The sequence below is a fragment of the Poecilia formosa genome, unplaced genomic scaffold (assembly GCF_000485575.1).
Source record: "Poecilia formosa unplaced genomic scaffold, Poecilia_formosa-5.1.2 Scaffold416, whole genome shotgun sequence".
Lineage (NCBI taxonomy): Eukaryota > Metazoa > Chordata > Actinopteri > Cyprinodontiformes > Poeciliidae > Poecilia > Poecilia formosa.
Genome location: NW_006800355.1, coordinates 288939 through 301240, shown reverse-complemented (window position 1 = coordinate 301240; position 12302 = coordinate 288939). Strand labels below are relative to the sequence as shown.

The following is a 12302-nucleotide window of genomic DNA, read 5'->3' as shown; positions in this document are numbered from 1 at the left end:
AGCTTTAAGTGGAATCTGCGTGGTTTAATCGTTCAGTTCCAAGGAAAGTGGTTAAGCTGCAGAATAAAGGTATCACAAATCGCAGGTTTTCCTTTAGAGAACCCAGGATAATCTAGTCTAATATTGGAGATTTAAAGTGAAACTTCCAAAAGTTTAGTCCAGATGGCATAAAAACTGTGAAATTAATCAGAAGCCGTCTCTGCATCATATTATTTGATGGTTTGGAGAATATAAAGACTGTAAAACCTAACTAGGTACATGTTTTGTCATCAAATGTTCTGCTGGAAAAATTGCCTTAATCGCTTGCTGTTATAAGATTTCCAGTGCATTTTTTTTTTGTTTGTTTTTTTGTTTTGCTTTGTGGCGACTGTTGCTAAATGTGTTCTTTTTGGGGATTTTTTAAAAACTCTCTCAGCTATTTATGGAGTTGTTCACACTGCAATGCCTTGTTCTGTGTTTTTTACTTTTATTTTATTTTTTCTTCACTTGCAGTAAAAAAAAAGAGAGAAAAAAAAGTAAAAGTTTTGTTCCTGTCTGTCAGGAGATGGTAATGAGAACCATAGCAGACGAATTGTTATTCTGGTATGCAGTTTGCTCTTCTTTTATATTCAATCTGACTCGTACAGATATTTCTGTGTATCCATGCAAATGTTTGGCTGACAGTTCAATTTATTGTGGATTGGGAGCACAGGGGTTAGGGTGTGTGTGCGTGTGTGTGTGTGTGTCTCTTTTCTTTTTCTTTCCTTGCTGGCAGCCGCGTCTCAGCAGTTGGCAGCAGTGACCAGAATAAAAACAGCAACACCAGACTCAGAGTGGGTGGGGGGGAAAGCAGAGTCGTCTCCCCTCTTGTAATGACACAGCGTCTCCCCCGTATCTTTTTACCTTTCTCGCTCTACTTGTCCGCTCTTTGAGACCTCGGGGAAGAGGTAATTAGCTGGGAGAGAATAAAACCAGCTGATCGGGAGAGGGGTGGTGCATTCTGGAGAGAGATGGCTAACAGAAACGCTCTCTTGCTCGTCTGTGGAGTCGTCCTCCTAGCGTTGATTCAGTCCTCTCTTCAAGGAGGTAAGTGTGCAACAGGTGAACTCTGCAGGAATTTGGGCTGCATCAGTCACAGACTTGGCACAGGCATACTTTATGCATTTAAAAAAAAAAACATTTCAAGCTTAAGGTGATCAAATTAAAGCTTTTAATTTTTTTAAAAATTAATTTTTCATTTAAATTCATGTCGTTGTTTTTTTGTTAAAGTGCACTTTAATGTTTTCTCCTGTGAAATAAAAGTTAAAGTTTAATTAAATAGCGGTGCTTTTTGAACTGGATTTTTCAAAGTGACAGATCAGCAGTACCAAGGTGAAAACAGGCAGTGAATGCAAGTGGTGTCATTATTTTTGCTTCATATTTGCGTCAAATATCTGTTGCTGGAGTTTTAGAAAAAAAAAAAAGGAAAAAAAGTGAAGATCTCTGCTCTCCCACGGTCGCGTGAATCCAACCAGACGTCTGTGTCCAAAGATTTTAACTTGTTATTGGATCTTAAAGTAACTCCTGCACTAGATAATAATCCTGGCCTCTTGTCATGTTGTGCAATCTGAAGCTGAATTTTACTGCGTTGGTTCGTTACTCGGGCTCGTTTCTCATGGGTCTGCACATTTTATCGTATCTCCCATAGCCGAACTGGCTCCTGCACACACCTTTGCATGTGCATGTTCACTTGGCCCCAGATCCCATCCTTAAAAAATGTCAGACCCAGAAGCTTCCAGCTGGCCTCTGTTTCTGTTCAGAGAAACCACACACAGATTGAATACACCCCTGGCGAACCCTCTGGGTGGATCAGCTCGCTGCGAGGGTCGCAAAGAAAGCTTTGACTAGATAGTCTGTTGTTGCAGATATGAGAAAGTGGCTTCGAGTGCAGCTTGAAGTCACGCCTTATCTGTTTTAGAAGGAGAGGAAGAAGAGAGCGAGGCTGTGAGCATGCCTTTTCCTCCCACTATCATTCAGCTCGCAAGATTTGTTTTTCCTCCTCTGTTTTGCGTTGCTTTGATTGGTTCTCGGTCTGTGTTTTGGCCGAGAGTCTTGAAGTTATTCAACCTCCAAATGGAAAACATGTTAATCATCCGAGCTATAAATGCTGCCGTGAATCCCATCTTTCATTCTTTTTTATTTATCAGCTTAAGAGTCACAGCTGTTTGTCCTCACTATCCTCCAGTGTCCCAGCTCCTTTTTTCTGAAATGTAATTTTTCCCAAAATAAATATTTAGTGAACCTACAGTAACATTCTCCTCGTTCCAGTTGCCCCTTTCAATCAGCCCGTGTGGTGAATAATTTGCCGGCTGTCAGTTCGAAGATCGTGTCGTCTCTCTCTTTTATCTCGCCCTCCTGTACAACATTCATCTTTTGCATTCCATGTTTCAGCTGAAGTTTTGAGCTGCTGTCAGGTTAAATATGCGGCACGAAAACAGAAAAGAGCCAAAACATTTCAATACTGACTTTGGAGCACAACTTTGATCTCGAGCGAATATTGAATCCATATCTATCAAACATTTCTGCGAGGCTTAAAGTAGATCCATCTGTGCGTGCCCTTTAACCTGATAAAAATGCCTCTGTGCATGGTCCAAGGGTAAATTATCTGTGAGTAACATGAACCTCATTAACGCCCCGCACGCCCATTCAACTCTCCTGGCCAGAAAACACCTCTTTATGTCTGAGAAATTCAGAATTGCGGTGTGAAGCCAGGCCTGTCTGAAAGCTTTCCATCGACAAGAATAAATGAGTTATAGTCTTAGAGGAAACATCTGGCGTGTTTTTCATTAATATATGTGCCCCCTCCCATGCTACTCGGTGTCTGTTTTGCTGGTTCCCTGAAACACTGCAGAATTGTAATTTGTTTTATTTTTGTCACACTGGAACAATTGAATCTTTATGCAACTTTTAACACTGGACAAGGATAAACTGAGTAAATATAAAATACAGTTTCAAAATTCAGATTTTATTTATGAAGAGGGAAAAAGTTAAATTAACTGATTAACCACATTTTCCTGCAACAACCATCTATCAATAGGAAAAGGGTAATAAACCAAAACTGATCTCACATGTAAATGATCCCAAATGCTTTTGAGAAAATATTCTAACAGTGTTTCAGAAAATAACATCAGTCAAACATGGTGGCGGTTGCATGATGCTCTGGACCTGTTTAACGTCTTCTGCTGCGATCCACAGATCTTTGTCTGAGCCAGTTTTGTTTTTGGATCGTTTTAGACACAACAGTTTGTTCTTTTGTGTTGAGATTCCCAGGGTCTCTTATAATTTTTGCTTCTTGGCGTTATTTTTCGACCAGCGACGTCAAAGTCTGGTCCACATGAAAAAGTTGCGGGCCACCAGCTCTCGAAGACTGGAGTTTGACTCATGTGATTTAGACTCTCTTTCACGTATTTAGGTTTTAGTTTAGTCATGTGTGTCTTGCTGCACTCGTTGACTTCTCTCAGCACCACCATTCATTTTGCATCACTGCTGGCACTAGTGAAGCCCATTCACAGCTCCCAGCTCAACTGTTTGTATGAATCTAGGGAAATAGATTCTCCATTGAAGGAGAGCTTTTTTTTAGTGTAGCTGGAAGCCAATTTGTCTCCTTTGGCTGTAGCCAGATCAGTTTATTATGCAAATCAGTGAAATTCGCTTGCCATTTATTAAGCTTGTTGAAAATATCTCTTTAGACTGGTGGACAAGCTTGTTCGGTCCAAAAACATGAAGTAATTGTAAATCTTTTGCACCTGAACGATAACCTTGATGCTCCAGGACTTTTTGGTAGCATGTTATGTGCTTCTCTTTGGCTCCGCTCCCCCTGTTCTGCCAAGCTAACGGGCCGATGAAAGCTCATTGAATGTGACATTTACTGTATGGGTCCCATCACTCAACAGGTCCGCTCTGCTTTTAAAGAAACAGACCAACTGAGCCCAAGTTCGGACAGAACCCAGACTGTTCTCTCACAGTGAGGTTTTAATTTTGCTTCTTTATTGCTTGATCCACTAAAGCAATTTAATTTGTTTATATTGAGTGGCTTTGTGTGATTTTGTAGCACGATGACTTCATTCTGAACACATTAGGGACGATTCTGTTTGCTTTCAAGCACTGATTGAACTCCACTTGTTGTTGTGAAAGTACTTTTTGTAGGTTAAGCCCGGGTTTTCATAAGTGAGGTTCTCATTTAAGGATTCGGTTGCTAATAGCTCACTTTCCATAATTGACTCGATTAACATCCTCACTTTTTATAAATCCAGACTGGTTTCTCCGGGACTAAAGTGCTGTAACGTAAGAGTGGAACTATATGGTCATTTCTCAGGAGTCAGAGCTTGTTACTCACCTCAAAATTGTTCAATTTGAGCATCGTGCAAGAGCAAAAAGAAACCAAAGCCAAATGCTAGATGCAACATGAGATTGAATTCGTCTTAGCTTTTAACAATCTGGCAGGTTTTTAGCTTTAGTCACTCGAAATAAATCTGTTTTTATACAAAGTGAGGGCACAAAATAAAGCTTTTTGGTGCTCGTAGTCAGCAAAGCCCAACTCTAACATGCAAACAGCTTAATTAACTGGTCAGAGAAGTTGTCTTGGCAATAGAAATCCACTTACAACTTCATTCCCCTTGGACTAATAATCAGCTTTAGGTTCTTGCAGAAACTAATCTGTGAATACAGATGAGGCTGATAAATAGAGATCCATCGACTGCTCTAACAATCTTTTAGCTGAACCTCACTTCAAAGCATCTGAGCTATCTATTTAGGAGGGACACTTCCATCCACATTTATAGATTCACATCAAAATCTCAGCCAGAAGCGATTGCTAACATGTTGGCTAACGGTTTTTCCTATCAAGTTTTTATTATAACTGCTGTCAAAGGTTTTGCGAGGATTACACCACAGATTTATGAATGGATCCATTGTTTTAATACATGGTCCATTTAATCCGGTCCAGTCCCTTCAAAAAATTAAATGGACAACTTTGTAACGTCTCAAATTCTCCCAGATTTCTCCTCCTGAGGCCATCGCTGTCACGACAATGTTTCCGTGAGGGGCGTTTCCATTGTTTTCCCTCATCATCGTTGGTGCTTCTAACACTTATCTGCACAGCGTTTACTGTTTAGGCTTAGATAAAGTCAGTTTCAACGTCTCACAGTCGTGTGTTTGGTCTGTAGTTAGTCTGTGCCAAATCCTCAAAGAAGAAGCACATTAACTCACCAAGCTGTGATCTATCAGAAGCAGACTCGCTGCAGTCTGGACTGGCTCCTGTCGGGAATGTTTTCATTCTCCTTCAGGCACTATTGATGTCCAAGATCTTTTAAGTTTAAAGACAACATGACAAGATTGAACACTATCATACTTTTTTTTTCTTTCTTTTACTGGCTGAATAAATACCAGTAACTGAAACCTTCCTCAGGGCTATTGATGCCCTTTAATAAGTCTGTCAAATTAATCACTACACATTTGAACTGTTTGTTCCACCAGCTTGTAGCGATTACTCATAGTGAATGGTTATCTTAACGCGCGGCTTTAAACAATTCTGTTTGGGTTTTTTGTTGTTGATTCAGAAGACAGGACTTGCCTAATCTTGTAATGACTGCCTGTCTGTCAGCTTCTAGAGAAACAGCTTCACTCAGTTCGTTGGAAGGCACAGAGTTACAGGATTTGTGTCTCGTCTTTGATTCTTACTTCAATGCTTTAGGGAAGCAGAGACAAGGTTGGACATGACCAAGAGAGATGGTGACGTAGGATAAAATTTATTTTGTGAGATGCATTTGACATGTTCTTGCTTCATCCTTAAATAAATAAGTAAATAGTATAAAGGTGACAGTAGGTCGGCTTTACCGAGTCTGGTACTAGCATGGTTACCTAAATGCACTGTACATCGGATCGGCTGCACCGATCCAATGAGTAATGCGACCTGTATCCGATCTTTTCATGACAGTCTGAACAGCACAGTGGAGATTCTTTTCGAATGCGACCCAGGCCAATTGCATATCCGATACGTGTCCAATTCAAATGCCACCTAACGTCGCATTCATCCGACCTGAACGTCACTTATAATCGACAAATGTCATTATTCTGCGTCATAATACGCGCAAGCGGGAGAAAAACAACTACGACGGAGGATTAAGTTGTTAATATGCTGCTCCGGTTGGACAACAACTTCAAATGTGTAAGCTAAGCTCCACCGTTAGCCTCCTCCATGTTAACTTCAGCAAACACTGAGCACTTCTTCTTTTTATGGCGGTTGGCAGAACACTGAGAACGCTGACGCTATTGCGCCCTCTAGTGCGCATGCAGGACACTTTCAGGTCGTTTGCCTATTCACACTGGAGAACACATACAGGTCGCATTTACTGGCAGTGTGAACGGTCACGACACAAAAAAAAAAATAACAAAAAAATAAATAAATAATAATAATAATAATAATAATAATAAAATAATAATAATAAAAATCGATTTGACAAAAAAATCGGAATTGGGTCATTTCAGGCTGCAATGTGAACGCAGCCAAAGTAATCCGTTAGCAGGATCGCTACACAGCCCTCTGCCAAAAAACATCTGTTCCACAACCTTCGTCTCCTAGCAACGACGGAGCGATACTGATCCCCTTCGCAACCACATCAAACTGCGACACAACTAGTAAATAACACACACACACAAAAGCACAAAGCAGTAGTATTAATTTACCTTGACTACTTCGTCAACATGGCCTATGTGCCACATATGCATTGCATGTTTAATGTGAGACACAAACAAGATTAGTAAACACAAAATGTCCATTTCAAATGTTGATTAAAGTTAAGGAACAAAGCTATCCAAACCAATCATATGAGAAAAAAGTAATTGTCATTGAAATCTTATAACTGATTGCGACACCGTTGGCAGAAAAATCAACCATAAAGTGCTTAGGATAACTGGGAATAAAGCTTTTATATCGCTTTGTAAGAATTTTAACCCACTTTTTTCCTTTTTCTTTTTTGTTTCATAACTGTTTTCATTCATTCGCGGTGTGGGGTATGGTGGCAGTTCACCATGAATTCATTTTTTATGTTCATATCAGCATTTTAACCACATTGAAATCCAGACACACTAAGCCACCACAAAAATTTCACTTCACTTCGCTTTTCTTTTATGTCATTCAAGGGTTGTGCTTTGGACCTTTGTCCTGGTGAATAATCCAAGTGGTGCTTAAGCTTAAGGTCTCGAATGGTGTTGCTGGGACATTCTGAATAAGCTGGGTTTTGGCAGAGTTCATCATTTCCAATGCATCAGAAAGTCTTCCAAGTCCTGAAGCAGCTGAGCTGCCCCAGAGCTTCCCATGACCATGGCCATGTTTGACTACTGGGATGATACTGATATTTTCTTTTTCTTTCTTCTTTTTTATACTTTATTCATAATTTCTCTGAATTAAATAACCAAGGCAGACAAAAAAACAATACAACATAAACAAATAAATGAATAAAAACGAGACCAAACTGTCAAAACAGTCTGTCAGCCTCCTGGCTTAGTGATAAAAGAGGATAAAAATCCAAACTTTTCTGTCCAGAGTGCTTAATCGAGCCCAAGAGAGAGTCGAAGGGGGCAACAGGCAGTTCAAGAAACAATGTGTTTCAAACAGTGCACCATAAAACAATGCAAGTAAAAAGAAATATGATAATGACAATAACAATAAAAACCAAATCCAAATGGTCAATCATTTTATCCCATTTCTTTCTTTATATCTATTGAAAGGACACCAAACATTAAGAAAATTATGATGGTTGTCTGACAAAGAGTATTGAATCTCTTCAAGATAAATACAGGAAACCATGTCATTAAAACATTTTTTGAAGTAAGAACGGGTTAGAGGATTTCCATTCCCTCACGATAAACCACTTTGTTACATAAGAGCTTGCTGTACAGACATGGGGAGAGTAAGAGAAAATTTAGAGCAACACAGAACTATCAAATCAGGAGTCAGATGTCTGCCATGGACATTTCCATAAAATCGAAATGTCTTGCACCAGAAGTCCATAAGTTTAGGGCAGGAGCAAAACAGATGGACCAGAGTCCCATCATCTGGTTTATATTTGCCACAAGTTGGTGAGACACAAAGAAAAAGTTTAGATTTGGAAAAGTGCAGCCAATGGATAACTTTGAATTGAATAGGTTGCAGTCTAGAATTGATGGATCAGACTTTAATTCTTGACAGACTCATCTGAAATCTCACCTTTCAGAAGTCCAAGCCTCTTTTATGTGTTTAGAATGTGGGGTTGAACTGAAACGATTAACAAAATGAGAAATTAGCTTTTTAGAGGTAGGGGGCTTTTTTTTACAAGCTCATAAAAGCTGTTCTGCTCAGGTTGGGTTTCAAAGTGAGGGAAGTGCTGCCTGACGGAATCACAAACCTGCAAGTATCTGAAAAAGTGGCTCAAAGGGAGACCAAATTTTGATTGGAGTTGCATGAAGTAGGGGAAGTGATTACTAATGTGCAGATCCTTAATAACAGTTATGCCATCATTTAACCAGTGCTTAAACATTACATCCATTGTGCCAGGTTTAATGCTGTGCTCTGAAAAATGGGAGGATGGATGAAGAAATGAGGGAGACTAAGAACAATCCGTATCTGCTTCAGAATCCTGAATGATTTTTTTTTAGCACAAAATCAGCTGGAAAGATAGAGATTGGAAAACAGTGCATCTGCTAGAGAGAAAGCAGTAAGGGCTAAGGAGGAAAGGTTTTCATTCAGCGGCCAATTGGCCGATAGTGAGATATCCCTGAAGAGTTTCCTGAACGCAAGGGGCAATCGCATCGAAATGACTTTTATAGAATCCTATTCTGAACCCGTCTGGATGATGATCTGTTTCTGATCCGCTGCCCATGCCAGAGGCAACGGGGAGCAAACCTCCCAAATAATTTTGGAGAGATTTTTACACCCACTCATGGGGAAGATTTATGACTGTTCCATGTTTTCTCACTTCCTCCAGAACAATAACAGTCAGTGACTTTGTTTTTTGTCTGTTCTTCAATTTCTGTAGATCAGTGCATGAAGGTCTTGGATTTTAAGATTTTCTTTAGATTACTTCGTGTTGTTGCACTGCCCTATTTTAGATTATTTTTGATTGAACAGGCCATGTAGTTTTGTAGCTTGGACATGGTGTGGTTAAAGGAACTGAACCCAAAAAATGTGGTTAATCACATATTTAATTTTTTATTTTTATTTTTTACTTAGGGTCAGATTGGTATGGGCATCTTTATTTCCCTTAACGGTATTTTAAAACTAGTTTGATCCGAAACTTTTACAAATTAACAAAAACAAACAAAAACAAAAAAAACTGACAGGGCAAAATATCTTTTTCACATTTCTGCATGTGAACTCCAATGGGCTACAAGTTTGTGATTTCCTTGCACATGTATTCAATTCAATGGTGTGAGAAGCTTTGTTGCCAAACCTGAAGAAGTGATAAAAACATTTCACAGCAATTTCCCTCAAAATTTACCAAATTGTCCGTTATGATCATGTTATGTAAACTGTTTATTCAAGCAAAACACCACCATCTGTCTTCATTTCTCCATGTATATCTCTCTTGCACCCACTTTAATTTGTTTTGTGCCCCTACAGGAAAGGTAATTGTCATCCCTAGCAGCCAGGCATTAAACAACCACAGCACAGGGATCGGGGAAATGTCAAATTACTCACCAGGTTGTTGTAAATGAACTAAAACACACAAAGAACGGTTGTAAAAATCGCTGTTAACATGGGAGGTACTATGGAAAAACACATCATTGGCTTTAGTTTGATCCGAAAACAAAACAAGTTTTCTGACTTAAAATTTCCAAACATTTTAATGTTCAGTCATTAGTTTTGGGTGCAGCAACCGCTATTATCCATAAAACAAAATCCACACAGAATAAATGTTCCCGGTTAGACTTTGTAGTAAATCATCTGTTTTTTAATGCTAAATTATTTTGCCAGCTAAACAGATGATAAACACATCACCCCTCTGTTTTCCACTGTGACGTTTAAAACACGGCATTGATCAGGATTAAACATGCATACAGCTGGGCAGAATTTATTTTATGGCGAACTTCATCTCTATTTAGAAATTATCTAAATCAGTAGCTTTTTAATATCATTAGAGTCGAGAGCACTTGTTCCTAAATTTGGTTTTACAACAAACTGAATGAAGTAACTTGGTTTAGACTTGTGTATTATTTTAGATGTGTGAAATTGCAATAATAAAAAGTGCCTGACTCAAGTCATTTTGCTCTCTTACTTGCGTAGCTTTCTAGTTGTCAAACTTAGCTACAACTCAAACAGTACAAACAGTAAACTCTTGACCTGAGTTAACTCCTGCATAAATTCAGCCTCATCTGATCTCTTTTCCTGGATAATTTTACCCCCTGAACCACATTCCAGCTTATTCCCATGACCTGGTCGAGTTCTCCAGGAATGCAGGCGGTGGACGGTGACTTGAATTAAAATGATCAGGAGGCAGTTTTTAAAAAATTCTTCTCCTGGCAAAAGTCAGCGTTTGCCATCTTTGTGAACTTCATGCACTCTGTAAGAATGCACCAGAAGCGAGATATGGGTTTTCAGCTAAAGGAAAAAGTGCTGCTCACAGACTCGAAGTTTCCACTTTCCTGCCAAGACAGGAAATCCTTCTTTTGAATGTAAAACGAAGGAGCGAAAATGAGAACAATCACTCCACACCCTTCGTCAGTTAAGGACTATATATGATCTATTCGAAAGGACAAAATGTCAGATGCTCATAAACACAGATATTACATTTCTCACAGATGTTACATTTATTGTTGTAGTTTCAGTTTTTTAGTCTCCAGGATTTTCAGCTTTTTTTGGTCAGTGCTGCAAGGCCAAACCACGGGAAATTTGAGCAGCTCCGCCATTGTTTAGCTCTCTGATCTTCTAAATTATTTGCTCATTCATGAAATCATGCACAGCTGTCACTGTAACTGTTGCCATTAACACGTCTATTCAGAGAAGCCACATTCTCCCGGTTTCAACGTAATCAGGCTGACTGTAAGCCCTCTTTGGCTCCCTGCTGAAGAAAAGATTTTGTTCGTGATCACGAGCAGATGTCCTTCCGATTAGATTGTGACCACAGATTTGCTTTGTATAAAGGAATATTGTTGTTCTTTCAATTTACGAAAGATCGTTGGTGGATCAGCACATTTGAGTGGCATCCCAGCATGGGGCATATATCAGTTTTTCTGTATAATTTTGCGGCTTATAGCTCATTAAAGTTACATTAGCTCAATGACAGAGATCAAGATTTTATTTTAAAATAAACAAAGTTTAAAAAAAACAAAAGCTAAAAGGTGCCCAAGAGTGATGATGCTGTGCTTCCATTGCTTAAATCGGGATCAACCCGTATCACAAAGTCCGCCCAAGACATAAGGAGTGATAGAAAAGCCTGCAGCTCAGATTTGAGAAAGCAATTTTCTCAAGTGGGAAGCAAGAAGTCAGAAGAAAATGTTCTCTGAGCACATTGCAGCGAGCCCAGTGTGCCTGTAATTTATGACAATAGTGAACAACTGTGACAAAAACCGTTCAAAACACTAAAATTCTGGCAGTGGTCAGGCTAGATGTTGCAACATCGGCGTCAGTTCTGACCAGCGCTGTTACTCTGTTGCCCATGGGGGGCAGCACTTCATCTATCTGTCACCAGAATACTTCGTATTAATGAGCCATGCAATGATTGTAAGTCTCACTTTCCTCTGCATATGTTCGATCCATATTTTACTTGTGACGGCAAAACTGACCCACAGTAACGTAGCTTTCTGCTAATGCTGCACCTGCGGTGGAGGGAAGAGTAAATACTTGAATGGCATCTTCTAGCAAACGTTCACTTCCTCGTATGAATCATGAGGAATAAGAAAAAATGAGTTGACCCTACCGTATGTTATTATTGAGGATAAACAGTAAATTAGTTTTAAGAGACCAGATATTGATGTAACACAATATACATCAGCTGATGCTTTGTACTGAGAAGTGCAAGATATTTTACATAGTACATTTTAAGACATTAACAGCTAGCCAAAGTGCTGCTCAGGGCATAAAGTCACCAGCACACATGGAGCAGGCCACCTGGGGGACGTCAGGCTCCTATCCAGCAGGGTTCCTACTTCCTCCCTGCGTCCTCCGTTTCACTCTTACAAAACGGTCACTGAGAGAGCGCCACACTTTTCCCCCAGGCGTGTTTTTTTTTTTTTTTTTTTTAGCCATTTGACGGTCTTTGAAGTTATGTATCGAAGTCTTGTAAAAACTTGACATAACAATCGTTCCT

At 39.5% G+C, this 12302-nt stretch overlaps 1 protein-coding gene across 1 annotated transcript in view; it reads left to right on the top strand.

The window, feature by feature from the left end:
- Positions 1 to 763: 763 nt before the first annotated feature.
- Positions 764 to 12302, top strand: part of elna (elastin a) — a 54049-nt gene continuing 42510 nt past the window's right edge. Inside the window, exon 1 of the mRNA XM_016663358.1 lies at positions 764 to 1065. Coding sequence (XP_016518844.1) covers positions 990 to 1065 — 76 coding nt within the window. The 5' untranslated portion in view covers positions 764 to 989. The remainder of the gene's footprint in view (positions 1066 to 12302) is intronic.